This window comes from Bactrocera latifrons, unplaced genomic scaffold (assembly GCF_001853355.1).
Source record: "Bactrocera latifrons isolate USDA-ARS-PBARC rearing strain unplaced genomic scaffold, ASM185335v1 scaffold_80, whole genome shotgun sequence".
NCBI lineage: Eukaryota > Metazoa > Arthropoda > Insecta > Diptera > Tephritidae > Bactrocera > Bactrocera latifrons.
The window spans coordinates 35247-61756 of record NW_017537490.1 but is presented as its reverse complement, the minus strand read 5'-3'; the positions used below and the strand labels follow the sequence as shown (position 1 = coordinate 61756).

At 33.8% G+C, this 26510-nt stretch overlaps 6 protein-coding genes across 11 annotated transcripts; 4 read left to right on the top strand and 2 right to left on the bottom strand.

Annotated features, from left to right (window-relative positions):
- Positions 1-294: 294 nt before the first annotated feature.
- LOC108976838 (pachytene checkpoint protein 2 homolog) lies at positions 295-2325 on the top strand. Its single transcript, XM_018946203.1, has 4 exons — positions 295-436; positions 489-672; positions 904-1110; positions 1186-2325. The coding sequence occupies exons 1-4, from the start codon at positions 375-377 to the stop codon at positions 2005-2007; spliced, it is 1275 nt and encodes a 424-aa protein (XP_018801748.1). The 5' UTR covers positions 295-374; the 3' UTR covers positions 2008-2325.
- Positions 2326-3253: 928 nt separating this feature from the next.
- Positions 3254-4167, bottom strand: LOC108976839 (28S ribosomal protein S18a, mitochondrial). The gene is made up of 2 exons (XM_018946204.1): positions 3745-4167; positions 3254-3653 (listed from the first exon to the last, which is right to left on the bottom strand). Exons 1-2 carry the CDS (start codon positions 3848-3850, stop codon positions 3283-3285), a joined length of 477 nt encoding a protein of 158 aa, XP_018801749.1. The 5' UTR covers positions 3851-4167; the 3' UTR covers positions 3254-3282.
- A 279-nt stretch (positions 4168-4446) lies between these two features.
- LOC108976868 (protein krasavietz) lies at positions 4447-12041 on the top strand. Of its 2 annotated transcripts, none has more exons than XM_018946247.1 (10): positions 4447-4604; positions 6413-6484; positions 6559-6735; positions 6805-6905; positions 7389-7527; positions 7895-8060; positions 9298-9541; positions 10056-10275; positions 10343-10465; positions 10753-12041. In XM_018946247.1, the coding sequence occupies exons 2-10, from the start codon at positions 6424-6426 to the stop codon at positions 10797-10799; spliced, it is 1278 nt and encodes a 425-aa protein (XP_018801792.1). In that variant the 5' UTR covers positions 4447-4604; positions 6413-6423; the 3' UTR covers positions 10800-12041. The 2 variants fall into 2 exon arrangements, with proteins under 2 accessions (XP_018801792.1, XP_018801793.1); XM_018946248.1 differs by lacking the exon at positions 4447-4604 and adding an exon at positions 5284-5751.
- Positions 12042-12812: 771 nt separating this feature from the next.
- LOC108976840 (S-adenosylmethionine mitochondrial carrier protein homolog) lies at positions 12813-14311 on the top strand. Of its 2 annotated transcripts, none has more exons than XM_018946207.1 (4): positions 12813-13193; positions 13252-13518; positions 13593-14001; positions 14139-14270. In XM_018946207.1, the coding sequence occupies exons 1-4, from the start codon at positions 13125-13127 to the stop codon at positions 14180-14182; spliced, it is 789 nt and encodes a 262-aa protein (XP_018801752.1). In that variant the 5' UTR covers positions 12813-13124; the 3' UTR covers positions 14183-14270. The 2 variants fall into 2 exon arrangements, with proteins under 2 accessions (XP_018801752.1, XP_018801751.1); XM_018946206.1 differs by having other exon boundaries at positions 12840-13193; positions 13593-14011; positions 14139-14311.
- A 46-nt stretch (positions 14312-14357) lies between these two features.
- LOC108976841 lies at positions 14358-15353 on the bottom strand. The gene is made up of 3 exons (XM_018946208.1): positions 15035-15353; positions 14760-14933; positions 14358-14671 (listed from the first exon to the last, which is right to left on the bottom strand). The coding sequence occupies exons 1-3, from the start codon at positions 15260-15262 to the stop codon at positions 14633-14635; spliced, it is 441 nt and encodes a 146-aa protein (XP_018801753.1). The 5' UTR covers positions 15263-15353; the 3' UTR covers positions 14358-14632.
- Positions 15354-15471: 118 nt separating this feature from the next.
- LOC108976835 (zinc finger and SCAN domain-containing protein 12) lies at positions 15472-22496 on the top strand. 4 transcript variants are annotated; one of them, XM_018946198.1, is made up of 4 exons: positions 15472-16187; positions 16529-16894; positions 21110-21845; positions 21909-22496. In XM_018946198.1, the coding sequence occupies exons 1-4, from the start codon at positions 15599-15601 to the stop codon at positions 22123-22125; spliced, it is 1908 nt and encodes a 635-aa protein (XP_018801743.1). In that variant the 5' UTR covers positions 15472-15598; the 3' UTR covers positions 22126-22496. The 4 variants fall into 4 exon arrangements, with proteins under 4 accessions (XP_018801743.1, XP_018801744.1, XP_018801746.1 ...); XM_018946199.1 differs by lacking the exons at positions 21110-21845; positions 21909-22496 and adding exons at positions 17459-17558; positions 18212-18408 and having other exon boundaries at positions 16529-17369; XM_018946201.1 differs by lacking the exon at positions 16529-16894.
- Positions 22497-26510: the final 4014 nt, after the last annotated feature.

Below are 26510 nucleotides of genomic sequence, written 5' to 3'. Positions count from 1 at the left end.
CTGCACCACACTATACACGTTGCAACCTGTCGGTACAACTAACAGAAAAATTTAAAGATTTCAATTTTGTTCTTACTTGTGTGCATACCTAGAATTTGGTATGCATACCTGCCTATACATGATGCGACGATATGCAATACTTGTCATGTAGCACAGACATGGGTGCGAGTGTATATCCTGCTAATAATTTTAGAACTGTACTGAAATTATCTACACTTTTTCTTTGAGATGCTGTAATATGGCAACTATTTTTGCAATTTTTGTATTCTATTGTGAACATAATATTTCGTTTATGACGTATAAGAAGCAGCACAAATACTGAGATTTGTCTGCCGCATTTGCAAAATATTTAAAAAAAGATTTGAACGTCAAATATGAATTTGTTAAGTGCAAAACATAGTGTACATATAGAAATATGTCTTAAGCCAAGTGAAAAGTAAGTTTATGCGCTATAAATGTGTAAAGTTATAACCAAAATATTTTTACAGCCGAATAGAGGCATTGGAAAAGCTGCTTGATGCACCTGTGCGTGAGTACATTGCATTGACGAACGTGCCGCTGGGAGAATCGCTAAAAATTGATGAAACAATTGTAGCGAAAAATAGCACGCTGAAAGATCTGAGATTGGTGGATTCCATACTTGTGGAATGTGAGGCCAAGCACCATGGAGAGGTACAATAAAACTAAGTATTTAATCTACTTTGCAATAAATATATAATATAAATATAACAATTAAGGAAAGGAGCATTTAATACTCTTGCAACTTGCAACAATCAAAGGTCATTTATATATACATATATAACCCTATACCTATCTCGATTAGTTTTGGGTGAACACAATTTTTATAATCTGACAATATGTTGCAAGACTATAAAAGTGACACATATATTATTATCTTTGCAGTTGCTCACCGAAACGGATTGGCAAAATTTAATTTTGCATTTCTTCAGCCCACAAAGACGTGTAATGGAATTGGAGACATTTGATATTGAAACGGGTGAAGGCGGCGATGGCGATGCAGTACCTGCGTCCAGCCATTGGCTGTTACCCTCCAGCAGCTTTTTGCATTTATGGGAGAATTTAATATATGAAGAGGGTTTGAAAGAAAAGGTGTTTGTCTCTAGACACTACGTTTTTTTAATTGCTTTACATACAATTTTATAATGTTAATTTTACACTTTGCAGCTGGTTAAGTTTGCACTTTCGGCATTAACATTCTCTCAACACAATGTAAATCCGCACATAATTTCCTGCAATCGCTTATTACTATTACACGGTCCTCCCGGTACTGGTAAGACTAGCTTATGCAAAGCTTTAGCACAAAAGCTTGCCATTCGTGTACGTCGCACTTATCGCCACACACACTTAATTGAAATCAATAGTCACAGTTTATTTTCGAAATGGTTTTCGGAAAGCGGTAAACTGGTAATGCGACTTTTTGCGAAAATACGCGAAATTGTTGTGGATCCACATAATCTGGTATGTGTGCTAATCGATGAGGTCGAATCGATGGCATATGCACGTGACTGCATGTCTGGGCAGGAGCCAAAAGATGCGATGCGTGTGGTTAACGCCTTGCTAACACAGCTAGATGCAATTAAAGAGCATCCGAATGTTTTAATATTAGCAACATCAAATTTGGCTGACACCATAGATTTGGCTTTTTTGGATCGTGCTGATATTAAACAGTATATTGGTTTGCCAAATGTCACGGCCATAAAATGTATTTACGAAATGATGTTAGAGGAAATGATGCGTATTGGAATAATAAATAAACAATCATTAAAAGAGACTGATCGACATGAAGGATTGTTAACGGCGTTGGCAGAGCGTAGCATTGGTTTAAGCGGACGCGCCTTGCGTAAACTACCATTTCTGGCGCATGCCGTGCACATGGCCAGTTCGGATTTTGATATGAATGGAAAGATTGAATTAAGTGATTTTTTGGATGCTATGTTAGCTGCACTTGAGCAGCATCATGAAGATCAGAAGCAAATAAAAACTTAAGTTAAATAATTATTAAAAGAAAATCAAAGTTTCACGTATTTTGTGCATTATTGTGAAAGAAGGTTTGAAATGTGATCAATATTGGCAAGTTAAATGTTAAATTAAATTAACGTGTTCACATTGAAATTTTAAAGAGCGAGTTTCATTACAATATATAAATAACTTGTTTTACACTTACCACTTAAAAAACTTCTAGCCTTTAGATGCATTCAGTCGAAAATATTTTTTTTTTTTTTTTTGGAGACAACTAAGTCATATTATCTATGTACCACTTTTATATACACATGTAATAACGATAACACTATAGCAAAAAGAAAACCGAAGTTTTATGTCCATCATTTAGAATTATTAGCAACAATTTACGAGCCCTACACTAAAAAGTTAAGCCATTGCCTTAATTAGGATTTTTAAACCTATATTTATGTATATTACATTTTTGCATAATATTAAATTGTTGGATGTACATATGTACATATATGAAGCGAATTTCCAACTTAACCTTAAAAATTAAGTTTTACAAAAAGTTTATAAAGGTTGGCCAAATTGGAGTTTCGAAATCGTTACTTAGCCAAACAATGGCGAGTTTTGCAATGCTATTACTAATTTAAAAGACGCCAGCTTATAGTCGGGCAAAGAAAAGTAAAAATTTTACTTTATAAGTTATTCATTTACTTATGTATATTTTCGCGTCGATGGCTATATACAAATAACGAACATGAATTGCACTACACTTAAAACATTTAATTTCAATTAAAAAATGGTTGCACTAGACCAATTTTTAGCGATCAGATAATTTTACACGCGCGTACACGGAAAAGGAAAGAGGGAACTGAAAAAAAATGTCGGCGAATAGTTTTTGGAAGGAAATGGCGGTGAAGTAAGAACCGCAATTAACTGTAAAATTCCAGTGTATGTCATTAAATGACGGAAACGAATATAGTAAATATGATGATAAAGAGCGAAATGAAACTAGCAATGTTCTAATATATTTATACAACTACATATGAACATGCGAAAAACGGTTAAGTGGAATCATAAATTAAAGTAGTTCAAAATAAAAGCGTAATTTAATTTTAATTAATAACATAAAGCTTATTAAGTCAATAAATACATATAACACTTGCATACTGATCTGAAGAGCAGTGTCACATTATATATATGGACTTTTTTTTTACATATAAATACATATTTTATGAAATGAAACATTTATTTTAGTTAAACAAATTTTATATTAGTATGTAATTAATAACATTAAACTTTCATTTAAATCCAATTTTAGTATTTTATCGTCTCTTCAAGGTAATATTTATTAAATTTTCTCCAGCCAAAACGCTTCTTTGGATCCTTTTTACTCCATGCCGGAGCTAAATTTGGCATCAAACCGGCTTTCTGTGCCATAGTTACTAATGTACCGATACGTTTCTGTTGCCTATGGCATAATCCTGTTATACGCCGTGGTAACATGCAACCATCAGAACGCACGTATTGAGATAGTATCAGCACATCTGTATGTTTGATATCTAGACCTAATGTGCATTCCGGACAGAAACGCGTGCCGCATGCTTCATTCAGCATACGATCAGCACGCGGCGATGGAACTTGTGCAGCCTCTAGGATAAGTGCATTTTTCTCTACTTTTTCGTGAACTGCAAATAATCAAGTTATTTAGTAATGCACTGTAAGGTTATGAAACAATAGCAGAGCGGTAATTGACGAATTTGTAATTTCCATACTAACTTTCTTTAACCAAAACAGTGGAAGTAGTTGTTATATTTCGATTAATTTGTACGGAATTCCGGCATATTGTTTGAGCGACACATCGTAATAAATTAGACATTTTCATATACAAATTTATTAATTTTACTTTATTTACAAAAACAGATGATCGGGAAAGAAATTGTCTACAATATTATACAGTTCACAATTGTCAAACTGTTCACAATGAATTTGTGAGTTTGCGACAAATAAGCCAAATGGTACAAAAAATACACACTAAATTTTATATTTTTATTGGGCTAAAAAACTAATATCAAGGGTAACCATTATAAAAACGTTTTTATACAGACACCATGTGGAATTAACAGTTATTGAACAGAGCTCTGCCGCTACAACAACAACAACAACAGTTATTGAACACATTCTCTTTTAGTATTTACATAACTAATTTCTTGCACAAACTAATAAAACTGCACTTCTGATGATGAGCAGAATATTTAGAAATATAATAATCAATTTTTTGGCAGCTTATATGAACGCTTTTGTAATAAAAAATCAAAATATTTTTTATGTTCAAATTCTTTCTTAGCATTATTCGATATTGTTAAATTAGACTTGGCAATCCTTTTGTATTTATGAAACGGTTCGTCTGCGGTAATAATAGCATACTGCTACCTCTTTCATACAGCTGTCATTTAAAGCCAATTGCACCGAGCTGGTAATCGTCTTTTTCCGTACGCTGTCGAACCAAAACGTTAAAAATTTTTTCGTGAATTTTTACTTCCCGTTCTGCATTAAACCAAAGTAGTGGTGTGTGTTAATAATCCAGGCAAAGTTTTAATATATTTCTCGGCCRAGCTAAATTTTTTTTTGTTTTAATCGTAAGTATTTATTTAAGGAAGAGTTTGTAAATAATAATTTTGTTTATTAATTATGACTGCTGAAATACTATAAATCAAAGATAAAAATTTGGTATAAAATTACTCAACTGGTGATAAAGTGCGAGCTGATTCATCCAAGATGGACGTTTATTGTATTGTTCGAAATATATACATACCACAAAGAGTAGGCTAATTTGTTTATAAATGCAATTAAGAGGTTGAGTCATTAGTTATTAATAATAATATTTCAAGTAATTTATCAAATGAGGTCGTTGTGGTGAGGTAGAAAATGGTGGGCCGTAGACAAGCTGGCGCAAAAGGTCATCACGTTTCGTTACCCACCCAAACTCGTGCAAATCATGCAACGTTGTAATACAGAAGTGAAAATGGCGGCCATAGCCGATAGCAATCGTTGCATTTTCGAAAACGGTGAAAGTTGCCACAGAATTGAAGAAAAAAGTTATATTTATTGTATGCACTGATGTAAAGGTATAATTAAGAATTTCAAAGCGTTTTCTCATTGTCTAGTTAGCAGCTATCTCTCAGTTAAGTTCTAGTTAATGTAACCAAAGCTATTTGGTATATTTTTTTTTCTAATAAACCCCTATGGCAACGCTGTAAAATGTCGGTCCAAGTTGCTTTTGTGTTATCATCGTCTTTTCGCTTCATTCACTTCGTTAATACCGTTCGGCGATAGACGTGTGATTCTAACTTTTCGGCGCACATTTCGCCACATTAAAGTTTTTTTTATACTTATTTTTTACATCTACACATAGTATTTAAAGTATATTTAATCTACTTTTAATATTTAAAGAAAGTAACTGATTGTGATAAAGGTAAAATAGGAATATTTAATTAAAGACTGGGAAATATAAAGAAATTTTACGTGCGTGCGTGTCAATTTCGTTGAGTTAATTCAGAGACGGACATAAAGAAGAATTGAAGAGAAGAAGAGGAAAGAAAACGGAGGTATCAATAAGTAGAAGACCTTTGAAGTTGATTAGTGAACGAATCCGCTGGATTGAGATTTCTACAAGTTTCTAAAACGAACAAAGGAAATTATTATCTGGTAATTGCGTGAGGTGAAATATTAACGGAAGTTCGTCGAGCAGAAATTCGTTTTTTTTTTTTACAACAACTGAAACCTGTAAGTTTATTAAAGAAAATAAGTATTTTATACAATTTGGTCGTAAAGTAAATTCCTACTACCTGAAATTATTAAGCGGTTTAACAAAAATCATATTTTTCAACAATTAGTAAACTTAAATTTTATGATAAAATTTTACATATTTAGTTATATTTGACCTTAATTAGTTTGGAGATTCCTCATTACTTAGTGATCTTAAACTAAATTTATACACGTTTTGCACAAAGCTGGTAGAACAAAGTGATCAGAATGACAATTCATTAGAAAGTGAGGTTAGATGTACTTGCAACTGTTAGGAATCTAAACATATTAGGTAGTAGATAATGGTTTTGTAAATTTATATATATCTATAAAAACTAGCTATATATATATGTGTGAATACGTAAATATGTATTCATTAACGCTTTCACTTTTTATTTGAGATATGATATTTCCGTTTGACCATGTGGAAGTGTAATAATGGCGGCAAGCGAGTATTTGTAAAGTAACTAACATCATTGTCGAGGTCAAACGTTCAATAAAGCAGTAATAAATAAGTTGGTTGTATTTAATATAAAATTGTTATAGAATTATTATCTTTATATTAGTGTATATATTGTTTTCAAGATTAAAAATAATTTATGTATCTTGTTCGATTATTCCTTGTGTCTTTATTTTGCAGCAATTTATTGTATGAGTCAAAAAATTGAAAGACCAGTACTATCAGGTCAGCGTATCAAGACCAGAAAAAGAGGTAAGACTTATCAAAACGCCAAATTGTAGCATTATTTTTTAAATAAAAAATATCCATTCATTTCGCTTACATAGATGAAAGAGAGAAATATGACCCAACGGGATTCCGTGATGCGGTCATTGCTGGTCTTGAAAAAACTGAAGGTGACTTGGAACAAATCTTTAAATATCTAGACAGCGCTGGTAACAAACTTGATTATCGTCGCTACGGCGAAGTACTATTTGATATATTAATAGCCGGTGGTCTCTTAGGTGTGTTAAATTCTTTGTTAATAAAAACACGTGTCCGGAAACTCATTTCTTGCATTGCACTATTTTCAGTTCCGGGAGGATCAATCTCTCAGGATGGCGAGAAGCCCCGCACAACATATTGCATATTCGAAGCAAGCGAAGACATTGAGACGATGCGTAATCATGAGCAGGTAAGAATATATGATTTTTTGTGTTTTTGCAAAAAAAAACAAAAAATATTTTTGTTTGCATACAATTAGAGCTATCCGCTGGCTAGTAATTATTTGATTGCTCCATGTTGCGGCGGAAGGTGTCGAATGTATGCAACAATAAACGTAACATTTTTACTTGTCTTTGATATGTTTCACAAAGTACAAATCGAAGATTTCTTATGTTGCGACAATATTCTTTTCAGAATTTATGATATTTATGAAATTTTGCATACAATTAGAGCCATTTGCCGACTGGCAATTATATTATTGCTCCATTTTGCGGCGAAAGGTGTCGAATGTATGCTATATTAAACGTAACATTTTACTTGTCTTTGTAATGCGTCACAAAAGTGCAAATCGAAGATTTCTTATGTTCCGATAGTTGATAATTTTACTTTCAAAAAAGTTACTCTATGCATTTTATTTTTCTTACTAGTATTTACTTTCTCTGTGTGGTTACAGGTATTCGTCAAGCTCATGCGCCGATATAGGTTCTTGGAGAAGATGTTCGAAGAGGAAATGAAGAAGGTGTTAGTCTTCATTAAAGGTTTTACACCGAGTGAACGTACCAAACTTGCGCGTATGACAGCGCTCTGGTTAGGTTAGTAACACTTTTTTAATTTATTTTTTTTTTTATTATTATTATTTTTTCTACCTATTGTTTTTATATTTTTGTTGCATTCCAACTATCCAAATTTGGTTTAAGCAGTTTGTACAGCACGTACCCAATGCGAGAGCTATTAAATAGTTGGAATAGTAAATATTTTTTGGCGTACTGGCTTTTGAATTAGTCCCAAATGCAAAAGACACAAACCCAATAACACTGAAATATTATTTTATAATGTTTTTTTTTATTATTTTTATTTTGGTATTTTTTTTATTTCTTATTTACAATTTTTTTAAATCTTATTTATTGTTTAATTAACACAATTTGTTATTTACTTTTTTTTTATTCTTTAATATTGCAGTTAATGGTTCAGTGCCCCCGCATGTGCTGTTGGTATTGAACAACGAACATTTGATTAAAGATGGCATTGCTCTCGACTTCCTTATCGAGGTATTTGTCGCTTTCAAACAAGAGAAGGGCATTGCATATCTGGTTCAAGCTCTTAAAAAGGGTGGACTTGAAAGCAAGTAAGTAAATTGTATTGTATTTACATAATCAACTAACCTTTAAACTAAAAAATCTCGAAAAGATAATTTTAAGTCCATATGTATTCATTTGTTAGCACAAAATTTTCAGCTCACATACACGCACACTTTTTTGCACAATGAATCCCGTGTACTACCAGCGTATTTTCATTGTCAAAGTGTGCAAGAGCAAAATAAAGCGATTGGGTGTCCAAACTTCTTGATTCCATAGAAAAATTGGCCAATAATCGCTTTGACAAAACAATCATTACATTACATATATATATACACTTTATTATTGGTAACATGCCGCAGACTTTGAGAATGGCTTTGATTCGATTAAAAAATAATCGTTATATCAATTTCATTGTACAAGTTTGCAAGAGCAATTCAAAACGATTGGGTGTCCAGACTTCTTTTTTGCGATAGAAAAATTGGCCAATAATTGTTTTAACATGTTCTCGTTTACAAAAGTGTTGTTTTACGTCAATGATAAGTAATTGGGTGTCCAAACTTCTTAAATACTACAGAAAAATTGGGCAATAATTACTTCGACAAGCGAAAACAATCAATAAAGTGCTGCTTAGAATATGGAAAGTTTCAGGATGAAATTAATACACTCTATTAATTTTATTAATTAACTTTCCAAGAGCAAAATGTAAATTTAATTACATTCGCGATAACGCCACACGCGTGCTCGTGTTTCAATTTGATTTGCAACAATTTCTTTTTAAACCAGCAAATTTTTACAGTTATATACCGAATGTCATAAAATACGCACCTTTGAGAAATGTGTTGACATTTTATACGTCAATGTCATGGTATAAGTGTGCAAGAGCAATATAAAAGTGATTGGGTGTCCAAACTTCTTGATTCCATAGAAAAATTGGCCAATAATTACTCTTACACGCAATCAAACTAAATAAAGTGTTACATTATATAATAGAAAGTTTCAGGTGAAATTAGTATACAGCATTAATTTATTAATTAACTTTCCAAGAGAAAAAAGTAAATTTTATTACATTATTACAATTTGATTTGCAAAAATTTTTTTTTTTTTTTTTTTTTTTTTTTTTTTTTTTTTTTTTTTTTTTTTTTTTTTTTTTTTTTTTTTTTTTTTTTTTGAATCAGCTAATTATTAAGTTATGCAGACATCATCTAGATTATAATTTTTTAAATTAAATGATTTTTTCATACAATTATATAATTATTTTCCATTCTTATGTGCTTTTCCTTCCAGACTAATGGACTTTTTCCCACCAAACAAACGTACTGAAGAATATTTAAAACAAGTTTTTCTTGAAAAGGAATTAACTGAAATTATAAAATTACACAAAGCTCAGGCCAGTCAAGAGGCCAAGCGTGAACTGCAACAAACGCTAATCGACGATATACATGATGAGAAGGCACACTCAGAAATCACAACCGATATTAAAGAATTCGCACTGCGTAATAACATTCCCGATCACGAGATTATAATCATTGTAAGTACAAAAACAAAGAACATGAAAAAATGTCGCACCGAAGTTTTAATACACAAAGAAAAATTGATGACAAATTTAGTGAAGATATATAATCAAATACAAAGGTTTTCCATACCAGTACTGAAATTTGATTGTTCAGTTTGTATAGTAGTCCTATGATATAGTGATCCGATCTGAAAAAATTCTTTGGACATTGTACCGTTGCCTTGGACAACAATCGATGCCAAATTTCGTGAAGATATTTCTTCAAATCCAAAAGTTTTTGGATTTTGATCGTTCAGTTTGTATGACAACTCTATGCTTTAGTGGACCAATATCGATGGTTCCGACAAGTGAGCAGCTTTTTGGGGAGAAAAACACGTATTCAGATTCTCAGATCGATATCTTAAAAACTGAGAGACTAGTTCGCGTATATACAGACGATCTGACATTATCATTGTTAATTATTATGTTATCTATTTTCAAGTGGTGTATGTATGATGCTATTATAAATCGTTTGCATTGCATTTTACAGATTTGGTCGACTGTAATGTCGCTCGGTGAATGGAACAAGAAGGAGGAGCTGGTCACCGATCAAGCAGTGCGCCACCTCAAAGCCTATTGTCCATTGTTGCAGGCTTTTGCCTCGACCGATCGCTCCGAGTTGGCTCTGATATTGAAGGTACAGGAATTCTGTTATGAAAATATGAACTTCATGAAAGCCTTCCAAAAGATCATATTACTATTCTACAAAAGTAAGTGACAATTTTTCGTATTAATGTATGAAATTTATATTAATTATAACCTCAAAATTTCTTTTAGCTGAAGTATTGTCAGAGGGGAGCATACTCCGATGGTACAAAGATGCTCACTCCAACAAAGGCAAAATGCATTTCCTCGAACAAATGCGCAAGTTTGTCGAATGGCTGCAATCCGCAGAAGAAGGTTAGTAAACAATTCGAAAAATTATAAAAAAAAAAAAATTGTTTATAAAAATTGCATTGCCGAAAATGAGTGTATTGAGTGTGAACTCAAACATCCATCTAATAAAAAATGCTAAAACAATTATTGAAAGTTTTTGCTTGCCTAGAAATCTGCGTTTGCCTGGCAAAATATAGATTTATTAGGCCAATGAAGACTTTTACAGAAGAAATTTGACAAATGTTACACACAAAATTAAACAATATGACTATATTTTACAAAATTTTTGTTATTAATATATATTTCAACAGAATCAGAATCCGAAGATGAACAAAAGGCACAAAGTAACGGTGAATAACATAATGATGCTGGCATTTTAGATTGGTTAGGAGAGTAGAACACAACAACAAAGCCGATATTGTTGCATGAACAACGTTTATCCTTAGAATAATACTAGTTAAGCTGAAGATAGAAAAGTAAAGAAGCAATGCAACTACATTCACCAAGTCAACTACTCCTAAAGCAAATACGTACGTTAGCTACGATGACATCAGTACTGGCAGATAACAAAATGAATTCATTACATATATTCTACCACATCTAACATCAAATATATACATACTTATATATATATATAGATACATACCTACATACATAACGTAATATAAAATCGATCATATTTCTCACACCATAGTAAAAATGTTTACACAATTATGTTTGGAACATACAAAAAATGAAAACAAGCAATTAAAATATACCATATTATACATTAAAGAAAAAAAAAAGAAATATTTCTATATAGAAGTTATATCCAGAGATTACTATAATTATTGAGAGAGCAACACACTACAATACATACTTGAGCCTTTATATGTAATGAAGAAATCCAAACTCCAATAATTTTTCAAAACTCGTAACCCCAAAAGAAGCATAACATAAGCAATTGAATGAAAACACCACTCAACAAATAAAATATGCAATTCGAACAAATTAAAAAGTAAAAATACACCATATAAAATGTTCAGTGATATATTTTGGTGTAGAAAGCGTAAAATTGCTGGATGCACAACAAATGCGTGCGTTTTTGCAAGCGCATGTATTTGTGTGTGCGTGTAGCTTTTGATTCTATTTATACTTTTATGTATAATTGAACTTAATTGCCAAATGGTGTGTAGCAAAAAATAGTGTAAAACAACAGCCTAATGAAAGTTAACAAGTTGGGTATGATTAATAATTATTTTTTTTCTATTTTTTTTTTTTTTGAAAGGCGTGTGTTTGCGTATACAGCGCCCAACCAGCCAAAACACCTAAGCGAGTAATAAAATAACAAAAGAAAGGCCATCAAATTGCCAAATTTAGGGCAAGAAGCAAAAGCAAAACAGCAAGAAAGTTGTAAAATATACGTATTAATAACTAAATATAACGGAATGCTATATATGTATGTGCAAAAAATAACCGAACAGAAAATAAGAACAAATGAAATTAAATAATAGTTAATTAATATAACACTAAAAACCGAGAATAATGTGTTTTATCATAAAATAAAAAAGTATCATACATATTCCAAATAAATAACAAAATAACGGTGTACAAGGAGAAATGTGACTTTATTATTTTCCGCTATTTGCAGGTTACTTGATAATTTTTTGGTACCTGGAATCAGATTTTTGCAAGATCAATATGTTAAACGTGCCATATAATAGCTATGTGCCAACATCATGCTGAAAGTGTGATCCAGTGAAGTATAGTCTATATATGAACATGGAGTGAGCCGATGAAAGGTCATTTCCGCGTACTATAGCTGTATAGTATGTACTCTATACCATTACATTAAACATAAAACTGGCAAAGGATTGACTCTTCATTGAAACTGATCGGTCAAAGTCAAGTTCTTATAAGCTAAACTTGTTTATTTGACGAAGTATCTTCATAAGATTTAGCAAAAATTATTGCCCAATGGAACCCTAATGTATATGAAAAATTTTCGGATCGAATAGCTATATCATTAAAAACAATTACTTTATTGAAACTTTATTTAGCCTCGGTGCAGGGAACATAGATAACATTATCTATGCAGGGAATGTTAACCTCTTTTCTTTTTTTTAACTATGTATATCGCTATCACTGCATATATGCATGAAATGGCACATAATTGCGGCGTGAACGGAATTTTTACCGGCGGCTACTTTACCGGCGTCAAAATACAGTTTATTTCCAATTTTTGGCAATTTGACAAATTAAAGATGTGCGTCCACGTATTTACGCAATTATTTTGCAAAATTTAAGTGCATTTCCTTATAAATGAATAATAAAATAATACTAACAAATTATTTCTATTCTATTTCGATTTTCCGTCTCCGTTGCAATCTATTGCGGGTATAAATCAGCTGTTCGCCACTCCTCGTTCCGTCACCCCCTGACCAAGGGTAATTGTACTGTAGCTCCTTGTACCATACTTTAGTTATTAAGCTTAAAATACTAGATACACTCTGTACTGATAAGTCAACAGCTGATAGTTATCTGATTAATGGGGGCATCACAACCGCAATAAAATTGTGCTAACCAAACCGAAATCTAACAGGGTTTTTTTTATTACACAAACTCGAATTACTGTGTTCCATAATGCTATAAATAAAATAGCATCTGAAATAAACCATCTGTAAAACTTGGAATCATTTCAATTATGGAAGCGAATGGCAGTAGTGCTGTGACGCAAAATCACACATCATACACTTTTTTGCACTCACTTGTGGTAAAGCCAAACACATTTTGAATATAAAATCAAATTTGATTTTGTTTTTCTCTCGAAGGCAGGTGGCGTTGCCGGTGTTGTTGTGGACATTGCACTCTTCCCCATTGATACAATTAAAACACGCTTACAGAGCGAATTGGGTTTCATACGTGCCGGTGGTTTACGTGGTGTTTATAAAGGATTAGCTCCGGCTGCTGCTGGCAGCGCACCAACTGCAGCATTATTCTTTTGCAGTTATGATAGCTTCAAGCGATATTTAAGTACGTCAACTGGTGCAATTAATTCTCCATATATACATATGGTGTCCGCTTCTTGTGCAGAAATTGTAAGTTGTAGGTGGTAAATGGCTATTGCGAAAATTATAAATCCATGTATATATTTGAACTATTTAAATTACAGTTAGCATGTATTATTCGTGTACCCATAGAAATCGCCAAACAACGACGACAAACGATTGGCAATACACAAAGAACAACTGCTTTGCAAATACTATGGCGCGCCTACAAAACGGAGGGCTTACGTCGTGGTCTATATCGCGGTTATGGCACTACAGTGATGCGTGAAATACCATTTAGTTTAATACAATTTCCGCTTTGGGAATACTTTAAACTACATTGGACTGACGTCACTGGTATAGAGTCAACACCATTCACTGTCGCATTATGTGGCGCTGTTGCGGGTGGCATTGCAGCCGGCTTAACTACACCACTTGATGTTGCCAAAACGCGTATTATGCTCGCGGAGCAAGGTACAGCGACGAAGATGTTGAATGCCCGCATTGTGCTGACGACAGTTTACAGGGAAAGAGGTATATCGGGGTAAGTACAAAGTACCAAATATGTATTCATAAATTTACCTTTTTTTGTTTCAATAATGTTCATTGGTATAAGCGCACATGTGTTGCTCATGTTGTTTCCATACTGAAAAGTTCATTTGTTTTTGTAGAATCTTTGCAGGTTTCACTCCACGTGTGCTTTGGATTACTTTAGGCGGTGCATTCTTCTTTGGATTCTACGATCTAACTTTAAGACTTTTAGGTGCTGATACCGCATCGGATAAAGTGAATGCTTAGCATTTAAATGTAGCTAAATTTCTGTCAGCCGGTATACTGTTTGTATACCCGGAAAATATATGCATGCATAATATACGTACTCAAACTCAAACTTTGATTAGTTATAAGACAATACATGTAACATTTATTTTGAATAAGTTTGTGGTTTGTTGATGAATTATTAAGACAATATAATATATAGACTATTTTCAACATTCATGCTTTAATAACGTTGTTTGAATACGCGTATTTATATGTCAAAAAGACAATTTCACTGTCTTACCGTTATAAACGCACTATTGTGTTAATGAGCCATTACAGAACGTTGCATGCATTAAAGAAGACAAGCTGGCAGACGCTTTTGGCCGTCAATTTCGCTGGCATTTTCTTAAGTGCGAATTCCTTTCCGCAGTGTGCTCTCGTAACTCTGAGAATGGAAGATATTATTGTTCAGAATCATTAATACTGGTTATCTATAAATACTTCAATCGATTATTTTATTATATTTCACACACATTATCGATTTGCAGTTTTCCTTTCAGCAGGCATTCACTTGGATCGTCGAAGTCATGCGTGTCCCCACGCTCTAGTTGTGAATGGGAATCATCTTCGAATTTGTACCTATATTCACTTCTTCGACGAAAGTAAGTCTGTGCGAGACGTCGACGATTCCTTCCAATTAAGAATACCTGAGCATATTAAAAAAAAAATTATTAGTAAAAATCGATGTAGAATGTACATATATTGAGTGTGGGCTAGGATACTATATGGCCATAATTAAATTTCTTACCAGTGCTGATAAAGCTACTATAAATAAAAGAACTGCAAGGGGAATTAAAATAAAATGTTCACTATCATCTTGTTCAATATCCGTATCCGTTGGAGTTGCATCTGTGATTTCGCTTATTGTTGTTGTGGTTGTTATTGCTGATGCAGGTGTCGTTTGTTGCAAAGTGAAATTAATATTTTGTTGCAGTGCGCTCTCTATTGTCGCATATGATGTGGTGAATTGAATCATTTCAATTACTGTCACGTTTGCAAATATTAATTATGTTAAATTATCAAAAAAAATTGTAAATATAATGCTATCAGTGGTTGGAATGCACTCGTAATTTGTTTATTTACATTTATTGAATGACAACTACTGCAGTAGACAACGCATGGTTGCTTTTGAAAGAAAACTGTGTAATATGGCAACGCCAAATGAAGCACGCCAATCATTGGAAATCTATCACTGAACGAGTGCCTAAAATAATTTTATAGTGTTTTCTTGCATAAAAATCATAATAGTTATTTCATATTCGAAGAAGAACACATTTAAAGAAAGAAATAGAAGGAATTGCTATCAGAAGATATGCAATCCGACGAAGGTGCAATTTGTTCGTCCATAGCGTCATTGGACTATGTTGATCTATCAGATTACTGTCGTCTATGTCTGCAAATACCGGAGGAGTCGCAATTGCTGGATTTACAACTAATTTATGATGAAGAAGAACAGCTTACCTATTATGACTGCTTTGTCGTATGCACACAAATTGATTTGCACGCTGGAGGCATTTATGCACCACACCAGCTATGTAAATCTTGTGGTTTAGAATTGCAGGTGGCATATGATTTTCATAAAAAAGTGCAAGAATCTAAAAAGTTCTTAAATCAATTTCAAAAAACTCATATTACTGATGAAGAAACATTGAACACAACATTGACAAAAGATGAGACATCGCATGTTACGGATCTAGTAATTGAAGAAGTGGTTCACAAAACAAGTGATGAGACACAACTGCCAGTCCCAATACAATTAGAAAATGAGTCAACAGAGAATGAAGTTGTCACTACGGAAGAAGAAAATATAGAACATTTGGATGCGCATATAGAATATGAAGAGCTGGAAGAGCACATCGAAATGGAAGAGTATCCAACGGTTGAGGAGTTGATTGATGATGGTATGTTATTGCTACTATATAAACATTATATTAAATATATATATATATATTATTTTTTGTATGTAGTATATTAAGCACAGTTTTACGCTTAAATTAATGTTACTATAAGTTGTTTTTTCTTACGGCTATAAAGTTTTAGAATACATATTTACAAATATATATATTATTCATGTGCTTATATGCAAACAACTTTAAAATTTTAATTCGAAAGTATTTGTAATGTTTCCTCAATTGTTTATTGAATGAATTTCAAGCTTAATCAGTTAAAATTTTAAAGTTATTTCAATTTAATTTTATAATAGAATTATCCATTTAATTTGTATAATTCATTTAATAAACAGATGCGGGAACAGTACAAATAAGAATCAATGACGAAGAGTATTTGATACAAAAAGTGAATGATAGTAATAATGAAACATTAGTCAAGCCACGGCATGAAAGCCAAGTTTTACCTAAAACAAGCTACAATAAATCAAGAAATAAACGAAAAGGCAGTCTTAGAAATAATGCCGAAAATATTTCAAAATTTCAATATAGTAGTGCTGAAAGCGATGTCGAATCAATAAATGATGAAATAAATATGACAGAAAGCACTGCTGGTGAGCAATGCCAAAAGGATACAACTTCTGTAACAGCGACCAAAACTGATCAGAACGATGTAGTTATTTCGAAAAAAGGCGACATTCAACCACGACGTCGTTTCAGTGGTAAATTTACCTGTGATTATTGTCAGAAAGTTTTTAAAAACCGTTCTCGTATGCTCACGCATCGTCGTTCACATGAATTAGATCGTCCGAAATACGTATGCGAAGAGTGTGGTCGTTTGTATGCCACAAAGCAGGCTAAGGACGTACATGTGCGTTCATTCCATAACAAAACAGGACTTAAGTGTCCAATTTGTGATAAAGTTTTCGTAATAAACAAGTTACTTGAAGTGCATATGCGCTATCATACCGGTGATTTTCCATATGTTTGTGATATATGCGGGCAGAAGTTTGCACAAATGTGTCATTTGAACACGCATAAGAATGTTAAACACAACAGCGTGCGTTTCTCCTGTTTACATCCTGGCTGCGGTAAATATTTCACTTCATCTGCTTCGCTGCGTAATCATGAGTATTCGCACGGCACAATGCCATTCGAATGCTCATATTGCAAAGGTGGCTATCCGGCTAAAGCAAAGTAAGTTTACAAATTTTCTTTATTGTGTTAAAAAACTTGATTGTGCCAACTACGTGTTTTTTTTTTTTTTTTTTTTTTTTGAATTTTAGGTTAAAGGTGCACATACGGCAAAAGCATGGCATCGAGGTGACTCTTGAACAAATGGAGGAAATGCGTAAATTTCACGTGATGCGTTCAAAATTGAATTTAGTTAAGATTTCATAAATAGTATTATTAATAGAAAAGGAAAAGTAATACATATTTATAAGTATTATTATTTATATTTGTAAGCATAAGATAATAAATATTTTGAAAAGAAATATTTCAACTTTTTTGAAAGATTAAAAAAATACCGAACGATAACTTTTATAGTTGAACGAAAATTATTTGAAATAAAATTTTAATACCCAGAATAGGGTATTTTGAGTTTGCCACAAACTGTCACCCAGTAGGAAACGTCGTAAACCCTATATAATATAAATGATCAAAATGACGACCTGACTCGATTTAGTTATGCTCGCCTGTCTTTGTTTAATATATATTTTAATGTATCAAAATATTGTTCTTGTATAGAAAATTTTTTTATTTCACAAGCTATAAGTTTCGCGAAAATTATTCTTCAAGCCAGCTGTCATTCAAACTGATTGATCAAAATCCAGCTTTCCTATGGAAAACTGTTTTATATTATTATATTAGCAATTTTTCTTTTAAACTGGTGGCACCAATTATATTTTACTTAAATATTGTATTAAGTTTTTCAGACAACCATTTAATACTTATTCGGTTGCAAATGCTTACTTACATTTAGTTTATTCGAACAATCTACTAACGAGTTAATGTGCACTTTATAAAATACCTTCTAGACAATGAAAAGGAGCAACGCACAGCTACAATTAAACTTGAAGAGGACTCTCATATTTTTTCAAGAGATATTTCCACTGATGAATCGGTATCGGGGCATTATTTAACTGTTGCAAATACAGACATTCCACCCGTCCTTATAAATTTGCCGCCACCATCTGACACCGATGATATTAATTTAGAAGAATATCTCTTTGAAAATCCCGCTTCCTCTGAAGAAATAACAAGTGAATCGCTGCGCGAAGAAGTGAAGACTTCAACAAAATCCAAAAGTTCGTCCGGCAAACGCGGCCGAGTGCCACTCATACCTGGTGGTCCACCGTTTCAATGCGAATATTGTGATCATAAAAGTCCAACACGTTCGCTTTTAGCATCACATCGACATCGTAAGCATCGTTTTAATAAGCCACCCATTAAATGTGCAGAATGTGGCAAGGAGTTTGCAACCAAACAACAATTGGAGCGTCATCAACAGCGTGTTAGTTGTCAATCCTATCCACTCTTCAAGTGTGAATTTTGCGAGAAAACATGTATCGGTCGTGCCAACTATAATATACATTTACGTTTTCATAAAAAAGTCTATCCCTTTGTGTGTCATATCTGCGCCAAGCCATTTATGATGGCACAACATCTTAATAATCATGTGAAAACGAAACACGAAGGCCAACGTTTCATTTGTGAAGAAGCGAATTGTGGCAAAATGTTTCAAACGGCACATGCGCTTAAAAACCATGCTTATACACATGTCGATCAGTTGCCCTATCGCTGTGACTACTGTCAACAAGATTTTGCTACCAAGGGCAGGTGAGTGGCGTTGGCCAAATGGCTTGCATATTATTTTTAATGAGCTGGACATTGGACAATTTAAATATTTTTTTTACTTTTTAGGCTTCGCTGGCACATAAGCAGAACCCACGGTATAGAGCATACTTTGGACGAGCTGGATTGCATGCTGGTAGCCAAAGAGCTTAAACTGAAGGCGAAATTGCGGCCAGCATTGACGCCTGAACCCATCGAACTGTGTGAAGAGGTCGATGCGGCCAACCTGGAAGGCTAGTCAACGCTGAAGTTTTGTCTTACATTTTCATAGCTTTTGGTGATAACCAAATATAATTAATAAGCAGATTTGAACGAAAATATATTTTGTTTTTAGAATATATATTGTATGTAGTATATAATAGTACGTGAGAGGCATGCAAGCAAGAAAACACGAAATAAACTTAAAAGCCGAAATTAACCTCAATAAGTAATTAATCTATTTATTTATTAAGAAGTGAAATAAATATAAATAATTATTCCACTTATAAGCTCAATAATTAATTGAAAAATAATGAATAGTAGTTGACCTTGTTTTTTTTTTTAATATGATATAGATGGATTACAATTGTTTTATATAAGTTCTTTGAAAATTTCTGTACATACATATATATGTAGGTATATTAGTACATATCATCACCTAAAATGCGAAATAACATAGCACTACTTTATCGGATGATTTAAGTGATATTTTTACATACTATTTATACATATGTATATAAAACAGTGAAATATTAATTACCTTTCACAATTATGAACTTTACAGTTTCTTTCCATAGAATTGTAATGAAAAATAGACAAATTTATTTTTTAAGTATAAATTGTATTCCAAGTTTTACCTGTATTTAATATTTTTTGTTTTCCAATTTATAAAAATACAAATATAAAGATAATATATAAAATAGTAAATTATTATTTTTTTGTTAACTTCGATGAGATTTTTTTTTTTTTTTGTATTTACGAAGTCCTGCCTTTCGTTCTGTTGAGGGAAATAAATACTGATATAACAGATATACATATGTGATGAGCGTTGTTATAAAAACAATATGTTTAAATTTTAATCTATGCAAATAATATTTAATTTCTAGATAAGTTGTTTGTTTCTGCACAAAGCCTAAGCATCAGGTTTTTTCGTAGGTATTAATGTTATTTGAATTCTGCGAACAGTAGATCTAACTGCTTTACAAAATTAAAGCATACCAAAATAAGAAAAAGGACATTAAATTCGACTATATCAAAGCTGTAACGCCCTTACACTGCATTTTTTAAAGCAGTATAGGGTATAAAAGGATCTTTATCTAGATTTTAATCGGTTAGTTTGTATGGTAGGTGCTTGCTATAGTAGTCCGATCTGAACGATTTCTTTGTAGATTGTATCACTGCCTTGGAAAATAATCCGTGTCAAATTTCGTGCAGATATATTGTTATAAAAAAGTTTTCCATACAAAGACTGATTTCGATCGTTCCGTTTGTATGGCAGCTTTATGTTATAGTGTTCCGATCTGAGACATTTCTTCATAGATTATTACCCATGGAAAATAACCCGTGCCAAATTTTGTGCAGACATCTTGTCAAATAAAAAAGTTTTCCATACAAGAATTTTATTTTACCAGTCAGTTTATATGGCAGCTATGTATATGCTAAAGTAGTCCGATTTGAAAACATGCTTGGAAAAAAATTCAAGGGTTATTGACAATAAGCCGTGTCAAGTTTCGTAAAGATATCTTGACAAATAAAAAACTTTTCCATACAAAGACTAGATTTTATACGTCCCGTTTGTATGGCAGCTTTATGTTATAGTGATCAAATCTCAACAATTTCTTCATAGCACGTACCATTGCCTTGGAAAATAATACGTGTCAAATTTCGTGCAGATATCTTGCCAAATGAAAAAGTTTTCCATACAAAAATTGAATTTTGGTCGATCAGTTTGTATGTGCTATATTAGTCCGCTAATATATGTACACTTTTGCAACCGTTATACGCTTTATTGAAGTACTATTTCATATAAATATCCATTGTTCACATTGACTTAAGAAAATAATTACATATATTACATTTAAATACTTATTTCAATATTTTAGCGCAACTGGAATATGTTTATACCGAAGAATATGAATCGGAACATCAAGAAGTCATATCAACTTCTAACACATTTTTGGACACAACCAATTGCTTTACCAGAGGGGCGACGAATATCGATATGACCGAAGCTTCAATTCCATTATACAGCAGTGAAATTACAAGCGTTGACCCGCTGAACACTGCGCTTCCAACTGCAGACACATCGGTACCACCAATAAAAATAATATCAACACAACGAACGTGTCACTACAACTGTGATCACTGCCAGAAGTCATTCCCGAGTCGCAGTAAAATGTTATGGCATCGACGCATGCACGAACCCGACCGGCCACATTTCAATTGTCCCCATGAGAGCTGCGATCGCATCTATTTATCACGTCAATCCTGTGAGCTGCACTACAAGCAAACGCATTGCTCACCCGATGACTACCAGCCACTGGAATGTACGCTATGTCACAAAACATTTGCCATACCGCAAACGCTGGAGATACATATGCGCTATCATACGCGTGATTTCCCTTACGAATGCGCACATTGCGAGCGCAGTTTTGCCCAAAAGGGGCATCTAACGACACATTTGCAAGTTATGCACAATAATTTGCGATATATTTGTCCGGTGGAGAGATGTGGCAAGGTTTTCAAAAACACGATATCATTACGGAATCATAGTTTTTCGCATACGGGTATGCCATTCCGGTGCGCCTACTGCGATCGTGGTTATCCGCAAAAGTCAAAGTAAATATTTTTTATTTATTAATTTTGTAATTTTTTTTTTAGTTGTTTTACATTTATTTGCAGACTTAAGGTGCACCTGAAACTGAAACATGAGGTTGTCATGTCCATTGAGGAGCTGGAATCAATGCGCAAATTCAAAAGTTTCCGTACACGCCATTCATTTGTCAAAATGGAAGCGACACAAAGCGTTGACGCAAACTCCGAAACAGCGGAGGCTAGCTTAGACAGCAGCTCCATGAATGAATACTTTGTAGATGTTGTGGAAGAAGAAGTATGTTGAAGTGTGTGCATTACATAGAAATACTGATCAAATCATTGTCGATGGAAATTTATGTACGACTAAATATACTATTATGTATACAGTGAAGGGGAGAAGGTGGAGATTGGAAAGCATTTCTGCTTGGCACGGAGTTCATAGGCGGGGTCGATGTTTTACAATCATCTCTGGCCTTTTCTCTGCCGCCTTATATTTATATAAAAATACGATAAAGAATTACATACAACAATTCTGCGAGCTTTTGAAATCTAAAACCAATTATATACCACGCCATTTGTGTGTTTCAGTCGAGTTGAAACCCAAAGGGCGTTTTAAATTTATGGTAGAAAATATTTTTATTTTATTTTATTAAGTAAAAGTGTTCTAATATTATTTTTAGGTGATTTAAGTAATAAAAGTTATATAAATGAATAAACATGTTGGCACAAAAATTCAAAGTACAAAAATATGAATAAAATTGGACAATAACTTTACATTAAGTGGACATTTTTTCCTAAAATAATACGGTCTGCAGCTAATAATGGATACAGTACTTTCCGTATTTCTCCTACTACAATACGAATTCTTGTAGTTGATCTTGTCCTAGGCCTCAATTATATTTGAGTTGTTAAAAGCCTTTGTTCTTTTTTATTGGCGTAAACCCTGCTTACGCGGTCATAGCCGAGTTTATAACAGCGTGCCAGTCGTTCTTTCTTTTCGCTGCTGGGTCCTTCTTCAAACGTAGTGGAGGTCTTCCTCTTCCTCTGCTTCCCCCGCCTGGTACTGCAAGAGTGGAATGCGCTATTCGCCGTGGCCAATGCGCAAAGGACCATAAAAAGAGAGAAGTTTACTTCTCAATTGCCTACACAGTTCAAAGTAGGACCTATTAGCAAGAGTTATTCTGCTTTGGATTTCGTGGCTGACATTGTTGCTGTTAATACTGGTTCCAAGAGAGACGAAATTATCTACAACTTCGAAGTTATAACTGTCAACAGTGACGTGGGTGCTAAGTAGCGACTGTTTGTTTGATGACAGGAGATATTTTGTCTTGCCCTCGTTCACTACCAAACTCATTTGCTTCGCTTCTTTGTCCAACCTGAACGAAACAGAACTAACGGCGCGGTTGATATGGCCAATTATATCATGGTCTTTTCCGAGATTTGGCACATGGTAAAAACCTCGTCGATTGTAGGTTATCTCTCCCTCAGAGAACAGGAATGCAAGTCGAGTAGAAAATCGACGTCGAACCTTTCTAGTATTGAAGTGCGTTTTTTGCTGCACAGAGGCGGGACAATGCTAGGATTTCGGAGCGTACGCACGTCTAAAACACTGGAGACATGTCTTCCCTCTGTTACAACATGATCGATTTGGTTGGTGGTTTTCCATCCGGCGACAGTCAAGTAGCTTAGTGTACTTTTCTATGCGGGAATTTAGTACAACAGATAACCATATTTCGGGTGAAGTCGATCAGTCTCAACCCAATTTACCGGCCGTTGTGCCAAGGATGCATTCTTTTCTCAGCCTGGCGTTAAAGTCGCCAAACGCGATTTTGATATCGTGGCGGTGGCAGCTCTCATAGGCGCGCTCCAAGCACTCATAGAAGGTATCTTTGGTTAAATTGTCCTGTTGAACAACTTCGCTTTGATGCGGATTGTGGATCAACGTATATCCATCGGGGTGAATTGCCACTGTAGAAAATGCCACATGGACCTACTCGTCTCAGTCCTTGTCTGGTTCATCGCTCTTCGTGGGCGGCGGTGATGTCAGCCTTTATTTTACGAGGATATCAACCTTCCCAATTAAGGAACCGGATATTCCAGTAGTCCCTTACGTTTGCTGTGGCCATCTTCATAAAGGGAGTTTCTCTTCCGAGGCTGTTTGTACCTTTTCATTGTGCGCGTTTTTTTACGTAGCGGGTCCTAAACTTAGCACACAAGCCGAAGGAGGGATGGTTCACCCTTTCACTTTAGATCGCCTTCAGACGGATGTTCTTTGGATCCCAGAGGATACTTGGTTATAGACCGGAAGTCGTGAGCTGTCTGAGCCATATGTAAAAGAATCTTTTCTGGCCACTCCCAAGGGAATGGCTCTCTATTGATGATGGTTTACCTTTAAAATTAACACATACCCTTGATATGAATATTATCTGCAGAAGTTTGGTCAAGTGGAAATGATACAACCTCACTCTTGGCTATAGAAACTTGTAGCTACTGCCTGAAGGATGGAATATCTTCTAAAGCGCTCAATGAATCGATCTAAAAAATACAGAAGCTGGAAAAAGAATATGTAATTTTGTGCATTCTTAAATTCAGCACATCCGCTCTAGTTCACAGCAAAGGGAACATAACAATGGCTTAATTTTGTTTTTTACCACACCTACCGTTTAAGTGATTTATGATAACGAGAAAGAAAGACTCGAAATTATTTGAATGAAACTCTCTTTTATTTAAGTACGGTATTATCACATTTAATTGAACATAAATATATTATTTTTAATAACAACAAATACACCCATACACACGCGCACACACATATGAATTACACAGTATATACCCCGCAGTGAAATGTACTAATTGTAAATTGATTACCTTAGGAATTGTATGGACCGAAGGCCAAATGGTTAGCTAATTGCATAGTATTTTCGCAAGAGTAACAACTGGTGGCGTGAAGATGTCTAACTTACAGTCTACAAAATACTACTCTTCCTTTCATTTGGAAAGTAATTGGCATTGATTATTCAGAAACAATGATATCGCTAAATACCCAGATATAAGTAGAGCCTGTCAATGGATCTGATTAAGAGGCTGAAACATCTACTCTAAAAATATTTTCTCAAAATGAACTCAGGCATTTTATACGTGATCAAGTTAAGAATAATAAAACAATTTGTCTAATAATAATAATGTGGAACATAAAAGGTTATTATTTAAATTACATTTGTAAAAAATTTCCGATGTTTAGTTGAGAAAATTGAAAGTTTGGATTTTTAATAATTAATGATAGAAACAGATTTGACCAAATTTGCCGCTGTACTGGAAAGTGAATTGTGGAAAAGTTTTGTGTTGATAGACGAAAATTTCTTACGTAGCCTTTAAGTACCAAATTATGAATGTTTTTTGTACTAAAAACGGATAAACTATCGGAGTCTAGGATTGGTTTGATCATTTGAGTCACGACTATCACCGCAATTATCTGAATAAATTTTCGAATAATTTTGTAAATTATATTGCGGAACAGCGAGAGCGGTCCAGCCAGGATCTAAAAGTGTTGAATGAAAGGTGTCAATGCTGAAGCGTCATGATGACAGATTACGCCTTTGGTGAGTAGTATAAATTATTCAAAGAGGATCGAGAACGCATTGACGACCCAGCACATCCAGGACAGCCAACAACATCTTCTAATGATCAAAACATCAATAAAATAATGGAATTGGTGCTTTAAAATCGACGATAAACAGTCAGAGATCTTCCTCGCATCGTTGGAATATCGGAAGGTTCAGTCAAAACACAATTGAAAAGTCTTTTAGGCGTAACAAAAGCACGATCGGTTCCAAAATCACTCATTTTTTTCAAAAATTCTAAAAGTCCAAAACAGCGTCGCGTTAACGTCTTTGATATAATCAATAATATCATGAAACATAATATTATTGGCGATTAATCTTGGATCTATGCTTAGGACCCGCAAAAAGACGACCAAACGGCCGAATATCATGACAAAGGTGAGCCGAAGTCGAAAAAACAACGTCAAAGCAATTCAAAAATCAAGGCTATGTTGACAGTTTTCTTCGATTATCGAGGTGTGGTGCACTCCGAATTCTTTCTGACTGGCATCAAGCTGTCAAAAAGGAATACTATTTGAGTGTAATGCGTCGTTTGCGTGAAGCGATTCCTAAAAAGAGGGCGGAATTATCGGCCGACACCTTTTAGTTTTGGCACTACGATAATGACCCGTCGCAAAATGAATTGATTTTTTTTTTCAAGTTTTACGCCAAATTTTCCACCAATATCGTACCGCAACCGCCTGGCTTAGCTCCGTGTGACTTCTGGCTATTCAGCAAACTCGAACGATCGCACATTGGAAACCGTTTTGAGTCAATTGAAGACAGTAAACGTTAATCGCTACGCACATTGAAGGCTATTCTGGAAATTGACTTTAACAATTGTTTCCAGGATTGGAAAAAACGTTGGCAAAAGTGTATTGGGGCCAAGTCCGATTACTCTGAGTGGGACGACATAAAGTTTGAAGCATAAATTAATTTATATATATCTATGTAACTGTCAGTTTTTTCATGCTTTCTGATTTTAGTAATGAAAAATATGTATACTTTGAAAAAAAAATAAAATAAAGTTTAAAAAAAACGCGAGCAAGTCTTATAAAACCATTGATAGTTTCATGGACTCTGGACACAA